The sequence below is a fragment of the Rhinolophus sinicus genome, linkage group LG04, assembly GCF_036562045.2.
Source record: "Rhinolophus sinicus isolate RSC01 linkage group LG04, ASM3656204v1, whole genome shotgun sequence".
In the NCBI taxonomy this organism is placed as follows: Eukaryota; Metazoa; Chordata; class Mammalia; order Chiroptera; family Rhinolophidae; genus Rhinolophus; species Rhinolophus sinicus.
This window is the reverse complement of record NC_133754.1, coordinates 82,760,605-82,785,505: the sequence shown is the minus strand read 5'-3', so window position 1 is coordinate 82,785,505 and position 24,901 is coordinate 82,760,605. Positions and strand designations below refer to the sequence as shown.

Here is a 24,901-nt window from a genome sequence, read left to right as displayed (position 1 = left end):
ATTAAGAGGTGAGTGGTGTGTGTGTGTGTGTATCTGAGCATGGCCACTGTTTACACTGCTTGCTCTGTGTGGAATGTGCACTATAATAGCAAAGCTGTCTGTTATTAATATGTTATAAATGTTTCCAGATAGTACAGTGATGGGTGTTTACGTAAGTCAGAAGTGGCCATCACTGTCATCATCAGAAATCAGGAGCATATAGAGGAGTTCAATAACCATATATGGGTGGCCAACGGAATGCAGTCACTGCCAGACACTCCAAGGAAGCCTGCGGCTGAAAATGACTCAGGCAAGTTTCTGACCAGCTTCTAGCCCGCTTTTTGTTAGATGCATCTGCACGATGATGCCAGATTAAACTCCTTCAAACACCGCTTTCAGCATATCATGTAAGAATCGTTAGTGGCTCCTGCTGCTTTCAACCCAAACTCAAGTTTAGATGGTGCTCTTTGGTTCCTTACACTCTCTACAATATCCCCTCCTGTTTCCTGTACAGCTCTGCACCCAGTTCCCCAAACACCCCTGACTGCACTGACATGACTACCTCTGGACTTCGCTCTCACACTTCCACCTCTGAACCAGTCTTCCTTCCCTTGTTTCTGTGACAGCAGCTACTCGTTTTTCACAGCTGACCTAACATCATTCCACCTTTCCCACGCCTGCCAGTGCAATCCCCAGAAGGCTAGCCAACAATGCCTGTTAAATCAGGAGACTCTCTTACAAAACCTTTTATTCTGTTGGCATTTATAGATTAACTCATTTCTGGCATTTTAAAAAAGTTTTGTGTTTCTCAAAACAGATTACATGCTTGTTATAGACAGGAATCACTCACTCTACATGTTTTGCATCACTTACTGCGTTGTAATTTCCTGCCTAGAATTGAAGCTACTGCTACTGAGAATTAATTAAAATGCCCCTGAATGAAAGTCGATTTAAATATGAGAATTTGGAGCAAAAGCATATAAACTTTGGCACTAACTGGTAACATGAAGTTAGCAGTGTCCACACGGCTCCTTCAGGAGTCCCTAAATTTCCCTTCCGGGCAGTCACTGAGGCCACCAGGCAACTGCAGATGGCCTATCAAGTAACTGAGGACAGCTCAGTTGGAAAAGAACAGTTCTACAGTCCAGTCTCTTACCATAGTCCTTGGGACTGAATGGACTTCAGGTCCCAGAAGTTTTCAGGAAATCCAGTAGGTATACATTTTAATATTCACCCCCCACCCTGTCCCCAGCAGAGTCTGTGGCAGCATCTTGTAAGTAAATACAGTACTATTTCTTTAGCAAAGTTTAGCAATATTCAAACTTAGAGGGTATATTAAGTCTATAAATAGTTCTATGTCAGATCAGATCAGGGTTATAGCACCAAATAATTTATGAAATAGAGCTCTTAGATTCAGGAATGCAGAAAAGAAATTGCGGATCCCTTCCAACACTGGAAAGCCACTAGAGCCCTATCAGCACAAGAAAACAGTAAGAATCTACGATGGAAAGGTATTTAAAGGCAGCTATTCTGTGATGGATGCACAATAAACTGAATAACGATCTCTTCTCTCTCTCATAGTTAAACTACAAACTCTGAAAAACAGTAAATCAAGCATAGGAACCGCCCAAATAATTTCTGCAAGTAAGGTTTAGAAGAAACAATTGCACAAATATAAAGTATCTACAGTAAATTTTAGAATTACATTACAAATCAAATGGTCGTCTCTTGTTGTTTAAAGGTCTCTGCTACATTTTTTTTTCTACTGTGAAAAATCAGTGATACCTTACTTCACAATTTACACATAGTTGAAGTTACAAATATGTGTTTTGCAATAAAATGTAGGCCTCCGTGGTATTTATAAAGTGCATATCTACCAGGATTACTGTAACTGGTGAAAGGTGAAACAACATGGGCTTGGAAGCTGGTGGAGGTGTGATGCCTCTGCCAGCTAAAGTCTGTTCTTTCCAAATCCAATTATTTGTGAAAGGTCATTTGGCATAGGTACGATCACAGTCTTTCACTGAAGTTATATTAGTGCAGCTCAGAAGACTGTTTAATTATTGTCAGGAATTCCTGTTAGGCCTCCAGGGATACAGCCATCCTTATGGATTAGACCATTTATGATCTATCTTTGGTCAGAAGGGCACCGTGTGGTAACCCTGGAAGAAAGTCCAAGTGTATTTCAGATTGTCCCATTGTGAGGAATTGGGACATGAGTAAATGTCACGAGGGAGCCCTCACTATTACCCAGAGAGTAATACTTCTCTGCCTTCTGGCACACTGCTACCATTTGCAGGAGGACAGGAGTATGGATTTTGGGTCTTTAGCAAACCCTAAAGGCCCAAACCCATTATCACACTTTCCTAAAACGTATGCTACCAAAGATTTTTTAAAAAGGAAAAAAAGCTGTATTCTTGCGCCTGGTTAAGTCATTTGAGTCTTAGGTTCACTATCTTTAATGAAATATAGTACCACCCATCTCATGGAGGTGTCATGAAAAAGAAAGTAAAGTAAACTTGTAAAGGCTTCACACAGTGCATGGCACACATAGGTGCACAGGATGTTGCAGATATAACCTAATTATTATGTAAATGCCTTCCCTCAATATACAGAGGGATGTATGGTATATAAAGGGTTATCTGAACTTATGAAGACCCCTATAGCTGCCAGTGATGACAGTGCTGGGGGCACAGAAAGTCCTCATTCCTCTCATACCAATTCCTGTGTCTCCAAACATCCAGGTGAGAACTAGGAAACAGCATGCCTGGTTGGATCCATGCTGAGAACAAGGAGGTCATGAGACCCCTCTCCAGATCCCTAAGGCCAGAAAGAAATCTCCCAAATCCATTTCCTCCGATCAACTTGGAAGGGCATGAATAGACACCCAGTGATATGCCACTGGTTTCAGTAATAAAGCAATTTTTATAACTGTCTCGTAAACAAATGGCTGCCAAGCAGGTGTTCACAGTTCATAGGAAAGAATACAACGAAGTGAAACCAAAATGAAAGATGAATTGAGCTTTTTATGGCCCAAAGCCATAAATCCCCAGCATCATTCAGAGTGGTGTGAGGAATTTCTTAAAAGACAGGAGGTTGACGAAGTACCTGAATCATATTCTCTAAGGAAAACTCTACACACAACACCTGTAGACTTTCCATTAAAGCATCAGATACCCAGGAAAAGGAGACAAGAATTCAATCCCTCAGTTAGGAAATGTTTGCCCTCCTCAGAACGGGCTCTTATGGAGTCAAACTCTGAGTCTCTAACATGCGTTGATGCAGAGTGATGTAAAGAGAGGAAGGTTTCCACTTTCACAAATATTTCACATTTCCCTAATAGCGAACCTTCTATCTAAAGCTTGGTGTTTGATTGCTGCCTAAAAGTATGGGAATTTGAAGGACATCAGAGAAATGTCCCAGGTACTGCAGCAAAAAAGCACAGAGGAGGCTGTGAGTAAATGGCTAAATATTACAGCCACATTTATGACCCATTTAACTTGTATAAAATTTACCTTCTAATTTCTAATTCAGGGTAATGGGATATGCATACTGTTAATTTTCCTTTAGGGATTGTAATAATACTCGTCAAACACTTAAGTATTTTCAGTATATTATACAGCTTAAGTCCTGCTGATCCTAGACAATTATTTCCTTTAAAGGGATGTGAATTTCTAAAGCTTAATTTGGTTCTCTGAAGAGTCCTAAATTTAGTAAAATCTTAAGTGATTTATGGAATAATGCCTTAATCACCCATCATCCACGCACAAAAATCAGCCTCTTTTCTGAAATTTCCTAATCCGACAAGCAAGACCAACATTGTCCTATGATTAAAATACTGATGCTAAGGAATAGTCTCCCTTACCTTTTATACTATCAGTCACCAGGTCTCTGGCTTCTTCCTCTACCACCTTTTTCTCCTGTTCCTCCTGCCCTCGCTCTGCTCTACTCATCACTTCCCTTCCAGATTATTACTGTGGTTTCTTAACTAGACTATTCCCCCAGCAAAATCCTTCTCACCGCATATCAACCCCACAAGTGATTTCAATAATCTCCTTACTAGCTACGTCTTCCAGGTGCTCAGATTATGAATAACCCTCCATGACCCACATCACAACAGTCAAATTCCTTAAACTGGCTCAGGCCATATACAGTGTGACTCCATCCATCTCTACAAATTTATTCTTAGTTAAGAGCCATCGCTGTTACCCTATAGAGTCCCTCATCTCCAGTCAAACAGTTCTACTTACCTTCTCACCTTTTCTCTCCATCCAAGACACAAAAGGATTCCCTGTGCTTGATGGGAGTCACGTGCTGGAAATTGTCATCCAAGTTACAACTCAAGTTCTGCCATGTGTCAAGGCGCCCAGACCAACTAGGCCTCACAGATGATTCTCTTCCCCAAATTTCAGAACACAGATAACGCTTTGGTACCATTCCCATAATATCTCATAGAATTTTTGTGTTTAAGCCTTTATTTTTTCTACCTGAGTTGTAAGCTCCTTGAAGAGAGGAAAAATCGTTTATGTCTCTTAAGATGCCCCATACCTAACAGATGACCTTGCAAACTCAACAATTATAGAATGAATATGATAAAACCAATGAAGTGAGTCATTATTACACACCATTGATCAGTGAGTCTAACACACTCACTGTGCGTGAGAATGACTTAGGATGCTAGTTAGAAATGTACATTCCTCCAACCAAGTATAGAGATTTGGTCGATGTCAGATAAGGAAAAACTGAAAATAAAAATCTCTAGGGTATTGTGCCACAGTTAGCACACAGATGGTATTTTGGAAAACATCGCCACTGATTAATTTGAAACAGTAAATTAAAAAATCAAACAAGTACAAAAGTATGCCAAACTATAAGGCATGGAGTAAGAAAATCTGCTATGTTGCAAACTAGTTGCCATTATCAGGAAGCTTTTTGTGAGAGTCACTATAATAAACCATGTGTGCTTTTATTATGCTAATTAAAATATATTCTCATTAAGGCAACTAATGTTAATTAATATTAAGCTAATCTATTTCTTTTGCATTTAAACTGTAAATGTAGGGATATTTGAAGTTATCTGTGTAAAACAGAAAATAAGATAAGTTATATGCATTTATTCAATATTTGGCCTAGATTACTCATTTAATTGACACAAAGTTGTAATCTTTAGGCTTTCTTTTGTTGATTTCGATCTTTAACAAAGGCATTTCCCATGTAAGATATTCTCTGCTTGCATTTATTACTCTAAAAACATAAGTATCTAGGCATTTATACTTCTATTCCAACCCACTTTATGGAATAAAAGTTCTGTAAGTATATTTCATGATAGGAAGTAATTCTTCCTTTTGTTGTTGTTGCTGTAGTAAACCAACTTTTTTCTTCAAATCAAAGTCCTCAACCCCAACCAACTTCAATCAACCTAAGTGAACTCTCCTTAATTTTATGTTGAAAAATTATTGTAGTTAGCAGTCTAGTACTTTCCCTAGGTTTTGTAGTTTTCTTTCAGTTTAATGGTAACTCAAATATTTCCTCTTTTTTTCCCATCATGCCCAGTTAATTTTAGTTATATAATAGGCAATACTTGGCTCGCCTTACTTTTCTGATGTTGACTTGGTTGCACGTTCACATTCTTCAGAGAAACACTTCCAGGATTTTTCAGTAAGTCATACTAAACCACACATAATTAGAAAGAGGAATCTAATAAGTTCAAATATAAGTTGAGGGAACAAGGAGATCTTGTTTCCATTTGTGATTTTACCTGCCATTTTCGTATGGCTTTGGGGGTGGGGTGAAGGATTGGATGGCTAACTTTGGTTCATAGCGTGTGAACTGTTTTGTAGTTTTTAAATATTAAAAAAGCTTTCTAAGGCTAAATTATCAAAAATTTGCATCTCTCGGGGATTATGTATATTTAGAGTCTTCTGAAATTTCTTCTTGGGGCTTATGTAGTTCATAGAAAATTAACCACCAGCTCCACTCTAGGGCTTACATCTAAAGCAGGCCCTTGTTTAGGCCGGTAGGGAGAGCCGTGGAGCCTGTGGACCAGGTCTCTTGGCAGTCCTGTGGCAGACGTAGCAGCTTCACTGAGGGCTTTAAGGACACATGCCCTGCCCAGCCTCTACTCAACAACCTGGGAACACTTTAGTGCAGGAATAGCACTGCCTTGTGGTGCATGGAACTCAGAGACTTAAAAGTGATGTCTCAGCATATGGGAAAAAATCCACATACCATGTTTCCCCGAAAATATGACCTAGCTGGACAATCAGCTTTAATGAGTCTTTTGGACCAAAAATTAATAAAAGACCAGTCTTATTTTACTACAATATATAAGACTGGGTCTTATATTAATTTTTGGTCCAAAAAGCGCATTAGAACTGATGGTCTGGCTAGGTCTTCTTTTTGGGGAAACATGGTATCACATACAGAATATCAACTCATATTCACCATATATAATATAAAAGATGGTTAAATATGAAAAGCAAACAAAAATGGCCCAAAGATTTTCATGGCAAAGAGAAACTTTGATGACATCACCAATGAAGGCAATTTTTAAAATTAAAAATACATTACCTTTCACCCTCCAACCGCACACCTATACATAACACACACATATATAAACACACACGTGCACACACAGGCACTTTCATACAGGACAGGTCCCAGTAGTGAGTGACACTCATACATGCCCTTAGCTTATCAGGAGAGGCTTCTCGTTTTACCTCCTACTTCACACTTTCTTTCTGTAAATCAAAGTGAGTTATCATAGTCAATACTATTAAGAGTTTGACTTTACAGTAACAGAAAGTAAATAGATATGGTGAAATCCAAGGCATTCAAATTACAGAAAGTGTCAGTGGGTTTAATGCTACATTTTTGTGGCATTTATAAGGACAGGAAGACATTCTTATAAGAGTTATACCTACGTAAATATTTGTATTAAAATTATTTTACAATTCACATAATACACTTTGTTCTTCAATTTAATGCACATGGTTTTTACTCAAAAGGTTTTTCCTTGACCCCTGTATTGAATTACATGTTCTGGTATCTTTAAATTGTTTTCCCAAAATTTAAAGACAAACGTAGTTTGGTTTTAAAGTTAGTCTTCTCGATCTTAAAACGTACTTCAAAATATAACTGAAAAGACAATTTAACTCCTACACATCCAGTATATGTTAATAAAGTCAACTACAAGTTGACAACTGCTCCTCTTGCCATCAGTTCAAATAAAGCACCGCAGTCCAGTTCCAGGCAGACTTCCCATAGTACGTCGAATATGAAACTTCAGGATTTCAAGAACTCTATCTAGGAAGCATACTATAAACCCGTATGTCGTATCTGAACTTTTTAGGTAAATACACATATACTCTTAGAGAAGCAAGTGAGAAGCAGGCACAAATACATAACTCCTTTTTAAAAACCCTAGTTTCTCAAAAGTCTCTTGGCAACGTTTTTAGGCAGAGTTAAAACAACATTTATTAAAAAAACAAAACAAAAAACAAACAAACAAAAAAAACACCTACTTTTCAGTATTTTATGACCAGATTTCAGAAATGCGGAGTTTATGAAATTGACAAGTCATGCCTGATTGCATCTACATGAGATCCTGTGGCACTGACCATCTTCTCCAAGTGACTCTGAAGTCTTAAACCTCCCAGCCCGGTTACTAAAATTCCTTTACGTTTTTCTAAAGTCGCGCGCAGCGCCTAGCGCTCCGCGTAATGGAACACTCCAGGAAAATATGCCTCGGCTGGCTGGTCGCACTAACCCCAGAGCTGTCTGCCTGCCACTAATCTGCCAGGGAAGAAAAGGGCCTCGGGACCGGAGTGAATGAACCCAGGCTCTCTGGGGCCGCGCTCCCTGCACAGGTTCAAGTCCCTCTGCGTGCACCCGCCGGGACTGCTCCTAAACAGGTTACGAGATCTCTGACACCAGCCACCTTTCTGGGCCCTTCACTCCTGTAACTTGCTTTTCTATTTAGTAACAACTTTCTGGGGTTGGGGGGAGGGAAGGAAACTTTTCTCCTGGGAAGTGTGCACTCCACTCAGAAATGTTGGATTCAGCGTACACACGGTGACACAAACACACACGGATCACCGCAGGTTCTGGGTCCTCAGCGGCCCGAATCCCGCGGTCCCCCAGCAGCCCGGCCCGGAGAGCGCGACCCGCACCCACCTTGGCCTCGCCCGCGTCCGGCTCCGCTTCGGAGGAGAAGCCGAGTCCCGACTCGAAGGCGGCGGCGGGCGCCTCGCGCGGACCCGGGAGCAGAGCGGCGGCGAGCAGGGAACACGCCAGAGAGAAGCCGCGCAGCCAGTGCATGGTGGAAGGACCCGGAGCGCGGCGGCCGGTCCGCGGCGCGGCGGGGGTGGGCGCGCGGGCGCCCGGCGCGGCTGCTCCCTCCTCGCCCTCTCCTCGGAGAGCCCCGCGCTGACCCCCGAGGGCGAGCCGCAGGCGGCGGGAGCGCGTCCGGGACTCGGCGTTCCCAAAGTCGCTCGTCGCCGTCCCAGCCAGTGCTGGCCAGAGGCGACGGGGTCAGGTACAAGCCTCACAGGAAACCGGACATCCGAGCTCCCCGCACTCGGGGCCAGCGAGGTGAGGCCGGGGCGAGGGCGGACGGCTCCTCGGTCCGCGTTTCTGCTTTTGCTTTTTGGAAAGAGGGGGGCCAAGCCGAAACACCCCGCGATGTTCGGCCCCTCCAACCCCCCAGGGCCCGCGTCCCCTCCTCCCAGCCCTTCCCCGAAGTAGAGCGAGCGGGCCGACCGCGGCGGCGGGCAACGGGCGGCGGGGCGCGGGGCGACGAGGCCGGGGAGCGCGGCGGCGGCGCGGCGGGCGCAGGGCAGGGCATGGCTGATGCGCCCTCTGCCTGCGCTTATGTGAGAGAAAGGGCCGAGGGAGGGAGCGTGCCGGGCCCGGCTGCCCTCCCCTTCGCTTTCCCTCGGAAGCGCGCTCCCTCGAGCTCCCGGCGCCTTCGCCTCCTCCCCGGCGCCCCACCTTCTCCCCCCTCCTGTCCCTTCCATCCCTCCGCGGCCGGGGTAGAAAGTTCGGCCCCGGGGCTGGCGGTCTACGGGCCCAGCTTTGAGGCGGCATGACCACGCTGGTCAGAGTGGCTGCGGGCGAAGTAGGCTTATTGGGGAGAAGAGAGCCACCCTTTGTCCTTGGCAGTCCCGGGTGCCTGTCCGACTCCCGCGTGCCTGGCGTTCAGTGCCCTGCTCAAGGTTTGGAAATCGCCCCGGAGTGCAAGGTGGTCCAAGAGAAAGTCATCACAATGGAGAAGACCCCATAGGGACCTTGGAACCAGTAGCGGCCCCTCTTTCCCTTGGTCTGGTAACTCAATGTTGCCAGGTGAAGCAAGAACTACAGGGGTCCTCAGAGTGTAGTGAGGGCTATTGGGATGGATGCTACGTATGATTCCATGCGGGTCCCAAACTTCTGGCCGATGGAGAAGATGGGCCAGAATCTTCATGGACTCCAAAGAGACATGGTGTCCGTTTCTGCAAGAAGTTGGGTTTAAATGAGAAAGGGGCTGAGAAAGAGAGACATGTGTTCAACATATTGTAGGAAGTGACATCTGCAGAAAAGTGAGTGCATTTCCCGGTAGGAAAATCACCCAGGGGCTGTGCACAGTGCTGACCTGGCAGTCTCCCTCCTGGGGGCAGAGTGGACAGGTTGCTGACCAGGCTACAGGTTCTCAGCAGTGTACAGACACGAAAGTTTCCCTTTTAGTCACAAGCTACTTTTAGATATGCAAATCATCAAATCTTAGATGGAGAAAATATTTTCTTATCTGAGTCAACTCTCTACAAGTTCTGAAATTCCCCTTACCCATCATTTACTTGAAGATTTAAATAACTCCAGGGACAGGAAGCTGTGTGTTCTGCATGGCTGCGCATTCCCTTTTTGATGGCCAACATTGCTTTTGACTTCTGGACGTTACAGGATAAATCTAATCTAACTTCCGTGTGTGAGTTCTTCAAATGTTTTGAAAATATCCATTATATTCTCCCTATGCTGGCTTTCCTTCCAGAGAAATATCCTTTTTTTGAAATGACAGCTCCAAGTTCCCTCATCAACCATAATCTAATTTTTCCATGTTCTTCATTTAGCATACTGCTTACAACATGACTCAGTACTTAAAGTGTTCCAACAAGCATGAAGAAAGGGTCTTCCTTGTCCAGACATTATGCATTTGTTGATGCAGTCTCCGATCGAATTTATTTTCTGGCAGCCAAATCAGAGTGTTGACTCACATTACACTTAAATTCAACTAAATTACTCAAGAACTCTTCATGTGTACTGCTGTTTAGTCATGTCTATATTACCCTGAATTTGTAAAGTTGATTTACTGTGCCCAAGATTTGAGTTTTGACATTTATCTTAATTAAATCTGTCCTCTCAGAGTCAGTCCATGATCCCAGCTTGTTGAAATGTTTGGGATGCTGATGCTGTCAATTTATTATCTTTTTGCTGTCTTCCTGCTATATGCATATTTGACCAGTTTGCCATATTTGTCTTCAGATACTGTGAAAAGCTGTGAAAAGGCTAGAGCTAAGGACAGACTAGAGTAGGATTTAAGCAGAGGCTGGAACTTCTTTTTAACCATTCCATTTTAGTGTTTCTCCACTTTGACTGCATTTGGAACACCAAAAGGAGATTTCAAGGGACTAAGAAGTACAAATTGGCATTTTCAAACTAGTCATAGGGATGTAAAGTACAGCATAGGAAATATAGTCAATAATATTGTAATAACTATGAATGGTGTCAAGGAGGTTCTAGACTTATAGGTGGATCACTTTGTAAGTTATATAAATGTCTAACCACCAGGCTGTACACCTGAGACTAATATAATATTGAATGTCAACTGTAATTACACACACACACACACACACACACACACACACACACACACAGACAAGCGCACCATCAGAGATTCTAGTTTAATTGGTCTGGGGTAAGACGTGGACTTCATGATCCTAATGGGTTACCAAGTTGAGAATTTCAGGCATTTTGAACACTCGTGGGGCCTAGCATAGTGTAAAGACTGAGAAACCATCAGGATCGAAGTGTAGCATTAACTGTACTATTTGTTTTATTTGAATTACAGCAGTAAGCACAGATGGACTTTCTTTTCTTTTTCTTTTTTCTCTCAAAAATGTTACCTTTCTACCACTGTTATTATTTTAAGTAGAGGAAATGCTGGCAAAAAGTGATCATGACTTAGATAAAAGACAGACCACTTATGTCAGTGTGATTTAGTTGTTCCTTCTAGGAAACTTTACCCTAGGAAAGATAAGATTGAAAAGTGGGATTAAATTCACTGTTTGCTTCAGGAAAGCCCACAAATCAATACATTGAATGCTCTCACTCTGGCAAAAAAAAAAAAAAGCCTGTTTATCAATAACAGCTTACTTATCAAGACCCTCACTTACTTGTGTCAACCAATCCTAAACTACTACATCATCATCTTTGCCCAATCCTGCTCAGTTCCTCACTTTGAAAGACCCACCTTAACCTACTTATGTCCAGACCCCAAAGTCCTACAATTATTCTACTTGTGACTTACCTCCTCTGTAGCTTTTGTTTTTTGAAAGGCTTTCTGGTGATATTTTTGGGAATTCAATAACCTGCCAATCCCACCAAGATCCTATTGATAACTCCCTTGCTGCTGAAGCCAAGACCCTCAACTCAGAAACAGGAGGAACCACTGAGTCCTACAGTGAAGGGGTGAGTCCCACATTAGATCTCAGTTCCAATTTCTTTTTATCAAGCTACCACATGCTATGTGTATTTGTCCCCCAACATTCCCTTTTAGGGATGGTTTGATTGTTTGATCAGATTTGAAAACATGTATACCTGGTGGAAAGCTGCCTTGTTACTAGCAACATTGTTTTTTGGTTACTAGCAACATTGTTATTTTCTCTTGATCATGGATAGCAGGAAGTTCATGTACAACGCTCATATTTTCTAAGAAATTCACATTTGTCAGGAGACTGCCTAACAATTAGGTTGGGGAGCCCAGGACAAATCAGTGAATAAACCACTGATTTGATTGACCGTCATCAGACTGTCATGTGTCTGTCTCAGAGTAAACCCAAGTTTGTATCTCCTACAGGCCACATTCTTGCCTCGTACATGTATTTACATACTAACTAATACATGTTAGTCTCTTTCTAAATGGCATAATTTTAAGAACAATAGTTTAGAATTTTAGTGGCCAGTTTTGGAAACTTTTCATAAGAACAAAATTGTTAATTTGGGAATTGCCTTAGAAGGAAAAAGACGTAAAATTGCAAACTTTCAATGACCTGTGTTTTTTTGATTGGTATGAGAAAGCTTACAAGCAAAATTCAAATTCTACAATTGCCTCTCTAAATATTCTGTGGGAGAGACAAATAAAAAAAGTGAAAGACTGTCGCTCTTTTAGATCTGCCCACATCACAACTTGAATCTAAAAGCCTTTATCTTCCTATTCCTCTTCTTCCATCCTGTGGCCCTCTATCATCCCTGCCCAGGCACTCTTTCTGGCTAACTTCCCTTTCCTTCTGACCAGCCAGAAACTCTGAAAGCTGAACTGGCTCTGAAAGTGAACAAGATCAGAACAAGACTCCTATGGTGGAACTTAAGCCTCGATTGTGGTCTAATCTGAGAGTAATTTTCAAAGACTTTCCAAAGCCTATTCAGGATAGGCCAAAGTTTAGAAAGCCATTTGCAATAGTTCTAGGAACATGTAATTCAGGGTTCCCAGATACACATCAATTTATTTATGTGTTATTAGGAGTTTCAGATGCAATAAAATTAAATAGAAAAGACACTGTGAATACCATGCGTATGATTTAAGAGACCCCAAATTCCATAATAAAACCAGAAGAATTTAGAAAAACTATAAAAATTAGACAACATTTTTGGAGACTTATACCCCCGTATGCAAACTTTAGGGACAGGCTCTTTAACATCTTTAGAAAACATTTATGTGTAGATCTTGGAACAGATATGATGACAGCTCTTTCCTCACTTTCTCTGAATGGACTTAAGTCGGAAATAAGGGATTTAACATACAAGTAAATGCTGGAATGGAAAATCGTCCTGTTGCCAGACATTCAAACCCTCACTGAGCAAAACTAAAGGGGAACAAAGGGAATGGGGAATCAATGAGGCTGCTCCAATCGAGAATTAAGCACCTTAATTTCCCATTGACCCTTAAACTCCCAAAGATTCTTACTGAGCAATATTCTTTGTGACACAACACCTATTTTGGAGTATGGAAAGACTTATTGAAAAGCATCACATGAGGATACTCTGTCATTTTCAGAATGACTGTGTGATGTCATCAGAAACCTTCAATGGGAACCTTGCCAACATTTTACATTACCTACCCCAAGGAGGACAATTTGATCACTGTACTTTCTCAGTGTTAATGAGAACATTTTATTAAGGTTGCTGAGGATGTCTCTGGCTACATGTTCTCTCTGCACCAGACTAATCCTGGTAAAACTGTAAAGATGGATGTGGACAAGAACCCAAGTTTAAGGGTACTTTTGAACACTTACAACTGGGCTCATACAGTTACACCTTACTATGGAGTTTGAATATCTTAGTATATGATAATTTTCAAGGTGTAACAAAAGATATGTTTGTTACATACCTTTGTTTGCTGGAAAGATATGTTTCTGACAGTAGCAAAAACATTACTTGACTTTGTATTTTCAATCTGGAGAATTCCAACCTATCTGTCCACTAACAGAGACACTCATTGTATTGGGATGGTTACCAAAGAAGTTTGCAAAGGCCTGCTATTTATTCAGAAGTTTTATTGTCCCTATCACTCTCTCTCAATCTTCATGAAAAGCAGACAAAGTCAATGGTATTTTTAAACTCAAATGAGCACTTGTTGACTCTCACCATAAGAACATGTCACAAGCCTGCCTTTAAGGTTGTATATTTCACTCCAAATTTTGAACTCTACCTTGCTTTGGGCAGATGTGGGATAATACCACAAGGAATTCATGCAGTATTATCACCAACAGGTATAAGTTGCATTTCCTTCATATTTTCCCAAGCAGCCTCTACATGACCTAAAAAATACAGAAACTTTGTCATCTGGAAAAGACACCATTAAAAAAAAAAAATGCCTAGGACCTACAATGGAAGGGAACTCTCAAGTAATTTGAACTGAAACAGCAGTTGAAGTCAAGAAAATAAATACCTATATTCATGTTTCCCAGCTAAAAAGGCACAAGGTTTAACCCACTGACAACAGGGTTGACATTCCTTTAGATTAAAATTGGGGATTCTTCAGAATTCTTTAGAAACAGATGGTCTTTGGATGGAGAGAACATCCACTACAGAGCTTAGTGTCGAGATGGTAAGAGGGCAACTGTAGGACACGGCAAACTCCCACCAGACTTACAGAACTAGATTTAGATGACTAAGGCCATGCTTAAATTTGCATTTATATTTTATTTTATTTTATTTTTACTCCCTTAGCTGTTTTCTTTATGATCATAGGCTTAAGGTTCTGGGTAGTTGAGCAATGATTGTTATTTCTTAACCAGTGAAAAGTCAAAAGTCAATGTTTTTAACTTTAATACTGCTTTTTTTTATCTTTAGTCATCCCTTGATATAACTCAAATACTGGGAGAAATGTATGCACGAGTTGTCAAAAACAGCGCAATAAAACTCTGTGTTTTGCACACGTTTCCTTAGGCGTGCTAACCAGCTTGTGTCAATCCTTTGTTTTGAAATATTTGGTTTCATTCATAATTGGACTCAACCATGAACTGGCTTTTTATGTGGAGGAGAACACAACAGGACAGGTAACTCAAATCAAAACTTTAGACAGAAAGGTTTCTGCTTCCATTTGAAACCATAATCAAGGACCATTTCTCAGAGATAACGTCTGTAAACAAACCTTCATGGAGGAAAGACTCAGAAGGGGAACAAGGAACAGATGGTTTGTATTTAAGGCCTGTCTCACATTTACAGACCTTACAAAGAAGGCTTACTGTGGAGGTAACTCTTGATTGCCTATCAGATCTACCCTGAGTGACCTTTGGTGAACTTCTCTTCACCACATGAGATTTATGTGAATACTGACTCAGTATGTGTAAAGAACTTAAAATGATACTTGGCATGTAACAGTCTCTCAATACATTTTGGATAGAACATGAGTAATAATGACAAATTAATATATAGTTGTATGTTATTAATATCATGTTTGATATATTAATCTTCATTTCTTCCTTACATTTATTTTCAACCTTGTATTTAAATGATTTTCCAATGAATATAAAATTCTAACATTGACTATCTTTTCTTAAGCACTTTAAAAATATCATTTCATTGTATTCCTCCATCAAATATTGCTACCCAGAAATCTGAGAACAATAACAGTTTATAGCCATATACTGCCTATTATGTGTCTGGTTGTATTTTTATGGTTTTACATATTTTGATGTATTTAGTACTCCCCAAAATCTTATAACATAGAAATTATTATGGTTAATATTATATAAATGAGGAAACTGAACTATGGAGATGGTAAATATCTTGTTTAATGTTCTAGAGCTAGTGTTTGATAGACCCTGGATTCAAAGCAGTCTGGTCCCAGCGTCCAGGAGATTAAGCACTGCCCTCTGCTGCCTCTTTAAGAATGTTGTGATGATGCTTTTCCTTGTTAGATAATCTGCCATTTCTTGTTGGAGAATTTTAGATTGTCCTCTTTTTCTTTGATGTTATTAAATTTTAGTGTAACATGTTTATGATGATTTATTTGTAACCTCTTTGGCGCACTTTGAGTCCCTTCAATCCGAGTGCATGTAAGTTTGTGTGTGTGTATTTGTGTGTGTAATTTCTGTGAAATGATGGGTCGTATGCCAAAAAGTAATAATACATACTGTTTTCCCCTTATTTTCTTAGGACTTATGTATACAGACATCAACATTTTCATATGTGTTAACTTTTTTTGTATTAATTCCATCTATTCATCTTATATAATTCATACTAGAATTTTCCCGATTTTGAACTGAACTTTCATTGTTTATATCAATGATTCTTCTTTTTCTCTCTATGCATGCACACATATATAATTTGCCTGACAATATATGTTATATCATTCAATTTTTGACACTTTCCTATGGTTAATACAAGGATTATTGAAATTCTACCACTTACCAATTGTGATTATACATCCAAATTTTACTTCCTGCCTCTGTGATTTCCTTTCCTCCTCTCTAAACACAAATGAAATGTACGAGTATTCAAGCTCATCTTTTTACCCTTAGGTTTTACTCTATAAATTTCTTTTTTTTTTTTTTTTTTGGTTTTTTTTTTAAATTAAATTTATTGGGGTGACAATTGTTAGTAAAATTACATAGATTTCAGGTGTACAATTCTGTATTACATCATCTATAAATCCCATTGTGTGTTCACCACCCAGAGTCAGTTCTCCTTCCATCACCATATATTCGATCCCCCTTACCCTCATCTCCCACCACCCTCTGGCAACCACTAAACTATTGTCTGTGTCTATGAGTTTCTGTTTCTCATTTGTTTGTCTTGTTCTTTTGTTGTTTTTGGTTTATATACCACATATCAGTGAAATCACATGGTTCTCTGATTTTTCTGTCTGACTTGTTTCGCTCAGCATTACTCTCTCAAGATCCATCCATGTTGTCACAAATGTTCCTATACTCTATAAATTTCTTCATCCATCACATTGGTCTTTCAAAAACCCATATCTGCTATGTTTCTCTGAACCCGTCAACAGCTTCTTATCACCCACAAGATAAAATACATGCATGTTTGCATGGCTGCTTTCTCCATAGACGGCTCTCCACTCTCTCCAGCATACTCTCTCTTCTAATGATATTAAATCACTTGGAATTCCTTGAATTAGCTTTGCCTTAGATAATGTCTAGCACATTTTTAAGTCCTAATAACTGTTTCTTTAATGAATAAATAGGACTATAATTTAGTGTGTTGAAATATAAATAGTGAGATTTCAGATTCTGCTAATGGTAGAGTGGATTGGTCAGACTAAGCCAGCTGCAGATAACAATTATAAAACCTGTCCTATTGCCTAATTCCCTCAAAACCCCCAACTATTTGAAGTCACTGAGAGATTTGCCAAAATCAGACAGAAACTGGAGGAGTGTCTATTCCTAAAAGACAAATTGAAACAGACCTGCTCTACATGAAATGCTAATAATAGCTTGTCAGACTGCAGGGAAATTACACAACAGATAGTAACTTGGATCTAAAGGAAGGAATAAAGGTCATAAGAATTGTAGATACGTAGTCAAATATTTAAAAATATGTAAATACATACACACATATATATCAATTTATTTAACAGGCAAAACAATAATTAATAACATGTAGAGGGATTTATAATGTGAATAGTTGTAGCACAAAAATAACATAAAGAACAATTGTAAACATTACTATATTATAGCAAGTTTTCCTTATTTTATGTGTAGTCTAATATTAACACTAAGTAGATTGTGTTCATTTAATGTTGCATATTATAAACTCTAGAGAAGCTACTTTAAAAACAACAAAAAGCATGAAATGCTGATTCAGAAATCAAAATGAAGTACTAAGAAAGAATTGAATTTTCCCAAAAAAAACACACCAGAAAATGAGGAACAAAGGAGCAAAAAAGTAAAAAAAAAGACCAATAGAAAACAAGTAGTACAATGTCAGACCTAAATCAAATCATATTAATAAGTCTATATTATAATATAAATAACTAAACACTCCAATGAAAGGGCAAAGATTTTTAGATTGATTAAAGAAGCGAGCCCTAACCATATGTGTCTGTAAGATATGTACTTTAATTTAAAAGACACAAACATGTTGAAAGTTAGAATTTGTGAAAATATATGCTATGTAGACTCTAATAAAAGCTGGAGTGGCTATATTATATGTTAGAGAAAGTGGACTTCTAGACAGCAAGTTTTACCAAAGGTAAAGAGGGAATTGAAAATGATAAAAGTATCAGTGCATCAGAAAAACATAAAAGTTATAAATATGTATTATCCTAAAAACAGAGCTTCGAAATACCTGAAGGAAAAACTGACAGGCCAAAATAAAAATAGACAAATCCAGTTATTGTTGAAGACTCCAACACCCCCTTTTTGGTTGAACAGGTAGACAAACATAATCAGTAATGATATACAAAATGTGAATGACAACATTAATCATGATGGTTAATTGAAACTATTAATCATGTTGAACATACATATATATATAAATTTGAAGTATATATATACATATATATGTGTATATATATATATATATATATATATATATATACATATATGTGTGTGTGTGTGTGTGTGTGTGTGTGTGTGTGTGTGTGTATATATATATATATATATATATATATATATATATATATTTGAAGACATGATGAAATATTTCCTTAATCTGTCAAAGAAAATAGACATATAAGCCCCAGAAGCACAGAGTCCCAAACAAGATAAACCCGAAGTGGCCCACACCAAGACACATTACAGTGCCAAAAGTTAAAGACAAAAAGAGAATCCTAAAAGCAGCAAGAAAAAAGCAGTTAGTTACCTACAAGGTTGCTCCCATAAGACTGTCAGCTCATTTCTCAACAGAAACTTTGCAGGCCAGAAGGGATTGGCAGGAAATATTCAAAGTGATGAAAAGCAAGGTTACTACAGACTATAAACAAGATTACTTTACCCAGCAAAGCTATCATTTGAAATTAAAGGAGAGAAAATGAGCTTCCCAGAAAAGAAAAAGCTAAAGAAGGACATCACCACAAAACTGGTATTACAAGAAATGTTAAACAGATTTCTTCAAGAAGATGAAGGGGTGAAAAAAACAAAATCAGAAATATGAATAATAAAATGGCAATAACTATGTGTCTATCAGTAATCATTTTAAATGTAAGTAGACTAAGTGTTCCAATCAAAAGACACAGCATAGCTGAATGGATAAGAAAACAAGACCCATACATATGCTACCTACAAGTCTCACTTCAGATCAAAAGACATACACAGACTGAAAGTAAAGGGATGGAAAAAGATATTTCATGTGAATGGAAATGAGGGGAAAAAAGCTGGGGTAGCAATGCTTATACCAAACAAAATGGACTTTAAAACAAAGGCTATAACAAAAGACAAAGAAAGACTCAGTAATCCTACTCCTGGATGTTTATCCAACGAAACCCCAAACTCCATTTTAAGGGAACATGTGCATCTATATGTTCATTGCAGCATTGATTACAATAGCGAAGACATGGAGGCATCTCGGTGTTCATTGATGGATGAATGGGTAAAGAGGAGGTGGTACATATATACAATGGAATATTGCTTGGCCATAGAAGGGAATGGGTTCTTGCCATCTGGGCAGCATGGAGGCACCTGGAGGGTATTGTGCTGAGTGGAATATCTCAGACAGAGAAAGACAGATGCAACGTGATTTCGCTCATGTGGAATCTAAAGAACAAAATAAACAACACAGAAACAAACTCATAGATACAGAGAATGTTTTGATAGTTGCCAGATGGGAGGGGTTTGAGGTGTGGCTAATAAAGAGTAAGGGATTAAGAAATACAAATTGGTTTTTACACAGTAGTCATGGGGAGGTAGGGTATAACATAAGAAATATAGTCAATAATATTGTAATAACTATGTATGGTGTCTGATGGGTACCAGATTTATTGGGATGATAGATGGGAGGGGATTGGGGGACAGGATGAAAAAGGTGAAGGGATTAAGAAATACAAATTGATGGTTACAAAATAGTCATAGGGATGTAAAGTAAAGCATAGAGAATATAGTTAATGATATGGTAATAACCATGTATAGTGCCATGTGGGTACTAGACTAGTCTGGAGGATCACTTTTTAAATTATACAAATGTCTAACCACTATGCTGTACACCTGAAGTTAATATGAAAGACTATTGAATATCAACTGTAATTGAAAAATTTTTAAAGGGGGGAAAAGGTGAAGGGGGCAAGAGGTTCAAGTATCCAGGTATAAAACAAATAAGTCATGGGGATATAAGGTATGGCACAGGGAATATAGTTAATAAAATTGTGATAGCATGCTGTGGTGTCAGATGGGTGCTGAACTTATTATGGTGATCCCTTTTTTTTAGGTATATAAATGTCAAATAACTATGGTATACTACTGATACTAATTTAATATTGTTAGCTATATTTTAATAAAAAACTTTAAAATCTAGGCTTTTTAGAGTATGTTCCTTATTCAAAATCCCACATCTTTTAGGCTAAACTCTTTTGATTTCTTCTGAGCTTGCTCATCTTTCTCTTCACATTTCCACACACACACACACACACACACAAAAGATAAATATTTCAATTAATAGTGTAAATCCTCTGTTCTTTCTTTTCAGACTTTTCCTGGGAATCCATCCTAACAGATTGTGCTCTCATCTGTACACAAATTACACTCAAGTCTTTATCTGCAGCCCTTGTTATTCTGTATTTTATCTCTAAGCAATGATTGGTTATAAAATGTACTCTACTACTTTGTATATAAAAGTGGAACTATTCATCTCTGTTATGAATGTATCACTACAATTTATCTTCCCAACTCCATCATTGCAGGGGACATCAGTCCCTACCACCGTATTATTTTTCCCTAATCAGTACTTTTACCATGTTATTTCTCTGCCTTAATGCTCTTTGTGACCCTGTGAAACTGTCAAAAACCACTGGTTCCCAACATGTGTCTGGAGGACAAATGTCAATCCAAATAGATAAGTCACAGAAAGTGGTCCGGTTGTAAAATGTTTGGGAAATTCATACTATGGCCCCTTCTTGATATCCATGACTAAAGACTTACGAGGAATCTTACAGTAAGCAATTAGTTTTAGTTGAGATTCACTTCACATTTTCCAATTTACCTCTGCAAATTAACTCCTCTCCTCCTTCAATACCCATTGACATATTTTTGGAAATGAGGCCCAATAAAAAGTTCAAATTTAGCCTGTAGTCAAGGTCCCATATAATATACTTTTTAAAGAAATTTTGTCTAAACACAGTCCTCCAGCACCCAAATTCTGCCACAGAGCATCCAGTGTGTTTTTCTCACAGAACTTGTGTGAATTTATGTCTATAATTTTGTTTATGCTTGTTTTATATTCTCATTTCCAATTCTTGTTCTTCCTCCACATAGAACGCCTTCTTTTCTCTTCCTCTACTCATCATATTATACCTAATTTCAAGTTTAAACCCAAATATCTTTTCTTTCATTCTATGCTTATTTCTCTGATCTTTTAAATCGGTGTACCATTCACTGACACTTAATTTTCTTGAGCATAAGCTATGCCCTCCTGATTTAATGGTAAGTTTCTCAAAGTTGAGACCATGATTTAATCATCTTTATACTCCCCGTGATGACTATAGGGATTTCTACATTGTGGATGCTAAATAAATATAGTTTAATTTATTTAAAAAACAGATAGGAGAACATATAAACAGTGACATCTCAGACTTCTCTTTTTAGCACCATTCACTAATTGGATCATGAGAAAGTTATACTCAAAATCAACACAAGGGAACATTAATGGCCTTTTTCCCTTAAATTCCTTTTGTGTGTCTAGGTATTTTTCTGTTTTGTTTCAGGAAGATGTTTTGTTGCTAGTGAGTTAAGGTGAAAATCTTGACAATAACAAAAACAAAACTAAATTAATAATCTAAAGATTAACTATCCAAAATTATTATGTTGAAATATTCCAGAATAGACCACATACACATTATATACAAATCCACCTATGCTTCACCCAATATTTCATATAGCTAATCTGACCCTTGGGAAAGTTATAAACTGTTTTTATTACATTTTTTCTGTTTTATAAAGACTGGTATATTGTACAGAAATATAACCACTGTGAATAGTTATGTCTGGAAGTATTAAACTTATCACTGTCACTCAAACCCTCTGGGTGCTTCATTCTATTATGAAAGTAAATTGGATTACACTGACTCTCTTGTTCCTCACAATTCATAATGATTGCTGCCCAGTGTATAATTCTGTTAACAATGATGTCAAATTGAATATCATTCCAGTTTGCAAAATTTAAGAGTATGTTTTATGGTTTTTGATTTCTAATTGTTCATCTTATACTTCAGCCTCAATCATTACTTGATACCTTATAACTAAGGACTAAATTGTAACTTACCTACTAATAACCACCTTAAATAAAATAGGCACACAAAAAAATTGGTATATAACAGAACCAGAAAAAATTAATGGGTCATCACTTCGGGAACACTTTGTGAGTCACGATCATTATTTGTAACTTCCTCTTTCTCTCTATGTTTCATGTTTGCTTTGCCCTTGGTGGGAGTACCCCAGCTGGTCGGGATTCATTACCAAAAGGTATAACCTAAATCTTCATTCCAGCAAATTCTGAGCATTTTTTGGTTCTTCCTATGTGGGGTTGCAATAATCTTCAATTAACTCTTTTTGGTTACCAGAGGGTAAGCGGGGAGGGGGATGGTAGAAGTAGGTAAAGGGGGTCAGATATACGAATATATGGTGATGGAAAGAGAACTGACTCTGGGTGGTAAGCACACAATATGTTATTAATATATAGGTGATGTATTATAGAACTGTACACTTGAAACCTATGTAATTTTACTAATCATTGTCACCCCAATACATTTAATTTTAAAAGAAAGAAAAAAAAGACTATTTGGTGGGGGGACAGTTTTAGCCATACACTAAAACTGAGAGGATAGTACAGAGATTTCCCACAAATGCCTGCCCCCACACATTCATAGCCTCTCCCATTTTCAACATGACTCATCAGAATGGTGCATTTTTTGTTAAGGATGAACCTACACTGACACATCCTAATCACTCAAAGTCCCTAGTTTACTTTAGGGTTCACTCTAAGTGTTGTACATTCTAGGGGTTCGGACAAATGTATAATGACATGTACTCATCATTATAGTATATCATACAGAGTATTTTCACTGCCCTCAAAATCCTCTGTGCTCTGCCTATTCATCCTCACCCCACCCCTGGAAACCACTGATCTTTTTCTGTCTCCATAGTTTTGCTTTGTCCAGAATGTCATATAGTTGGAATCATACAGTGTGTAGTCTTTTCAGATTGGCTTCTTTTACTTTGTAATATGTAGTTAAGGTTCCTCCATGTCTTCCTGGCTTGATAGCTCATTACCTTTTAATGTTACCAATTAATGTTGAATAATACCCCATGTATTATCTGCATGCAAAACAGCTTATTTATCCATTCGTCATCTGAAGAAAATCTTAGTTACTTATAAGTTTTGGCAATTATGAATAAAGCTTCTATAAACATCTGTTTACAGGTTTTTGTTTGGACATCAGTTTTCAGCTCCTTTGGGTAAATACCAAGGAGTATTCTTTCTGGATTATGTGGTAAAGAGTATGCTTCAATGACCTTCTTCCCCCCAGGTAAGGTGTTACCAGGAGGTGCCCTAGAACCTCGCTATTCAAAGGGTAGTCCTCCAACCAACAGCTTGAGCCTTTCCTAGCAGCTTGTTAGCGATTTGGGACCTGACACCCCAACCAATACCCACTCAATCTAAATCTACATTTTAACCAGATTCCCCAGGTGATTTATACCATGTTAACTGTTAACGCTGCCCTTCGAGAATCACTGGAGTCCTTGATGTTGAGTTTCGTGCCTCTTTATACAGCAGCAACCCTACTTGCCCACCAGTAATCTTTATACACCCCAATCAACATGGTATCTCCTAGTGGTCACATTTACTTTGTACTTCTGAGACACCTCATACAACATAGGAGTTAGGGGTACTTCTAGTCAGAGGCAGAGTGGCAACTCTCTAGGTGGAGAGAATGGAGAGGTTGCTAAGCCCTCAAATGTCCCTACTACTGTTCCAGAAGTTTGGTATCCCTTATGCTTAAGGCCGTGGTGTTGAACACGTGCTATGTAGAATGTCGACATGTGTCAGAGGGTCCTCTCAGCTGTTGTGGAGAGTCAAAGGCAGAGTGAAGGCTGGCTGGACTCCTGATCCCCAGTGCATCAACATGGGCAGCTCTTTCTGGATTCATCTGATATATTAGAGATCCACTTACGCTTTCTTTGGAAAAAAGAAAACCAGTTTTTGCTAAATAAAAGGTAAAGATCTCTGGCTTGACCTCTAACCAGAAGCCATTAAGTTAATACAGTTCTTAGGAAAGGTAACATATTAACCCATTATTACTTATTGCCTCCAAGAAATATTCAGTTTATCAGATTGGTTATTTAGAGAGTAACACCTTTTCAGGGTACTGGAAAGTTAGTCTAGAAAGTTAATTTTTAATAGTAAAAGGTGTGACAAAACTGACCCAATTTTAATATGTAACAGGGCAACCTGGACAGAGAAATATTTGTGGGGCCAGCTAAGGGTAAGAAAATGATCGATTAAGGGGACTGTGTGTGTGTGTGTGTGTGTGTGTGTGTGTGTGTGTGTGTGTACACAGATGTAGGTATTCTATTACAGATTTTTAAAAAGTAAATTCCTCTTGGACTTAATAAACAATATCACATAGTACGTTCTTTCTAAAGAACCGCAGCAGGAATTTTTCTTCAGGCATACTATTAGAAAAACATATAGTTTGCCAAAGTAAGTGGTTTGTTCTTATCTTATGGTCACTATGAATATTTCATCAGATTGTGTTTCCCTGTTTTCTCTGCCTGCTGTAAAGCTCATTGCCAAATATTTGACCTACCTCTAGCAATGGAGAAATAAACTTTGTATTACTGGCCAGGCTTTTCCTTGGCTTCTTATTATTTCACTACCATTCTTTTCTCTCTATTCCCTGTCTTTGTCCTGCTCTTAAACTGATGCTGTATGTCACTTTAGATATTTAGCATGCCTTATGTTATCAGTATTTATCTCTAAAGATTATGTTACCACAAAGAAA

General features: G+C 38.7%; 1 protein-coding gene across 3 annotated transcripts in view; it reads right to left on the bottom strand.

Moving 5' to 3' along the window:
• The window catches only part of VEGFC (vascular endothelial growth factor C), a 190,756-nt gene that overhangs the window by 98,967 nt on the left and 66,888 nt on the right, over positions 1–24,901 (bottom strand). The window contains exon 1 of one of the 3 annotated variants that reach the window (XM_019749437.2): positions 8,155–8,485. The exons of 1 other annotated variant lie outside the window; for it this stretch is intronic. In XM_019749437.2, coding sequence (XP_019604996.1) covers positions 8,155–8,298 — 144 coding nt within the window. In that variant the 5' untranslated portion in view covers positions 8,299–8,485. Of the gene's footprint in view, positions 1–8,154; positions 8,486–24,901 lie in introns of those variants that run through there. One more of the 3 variants, XM_074329887.1, reaches the window with a different exon arrangement.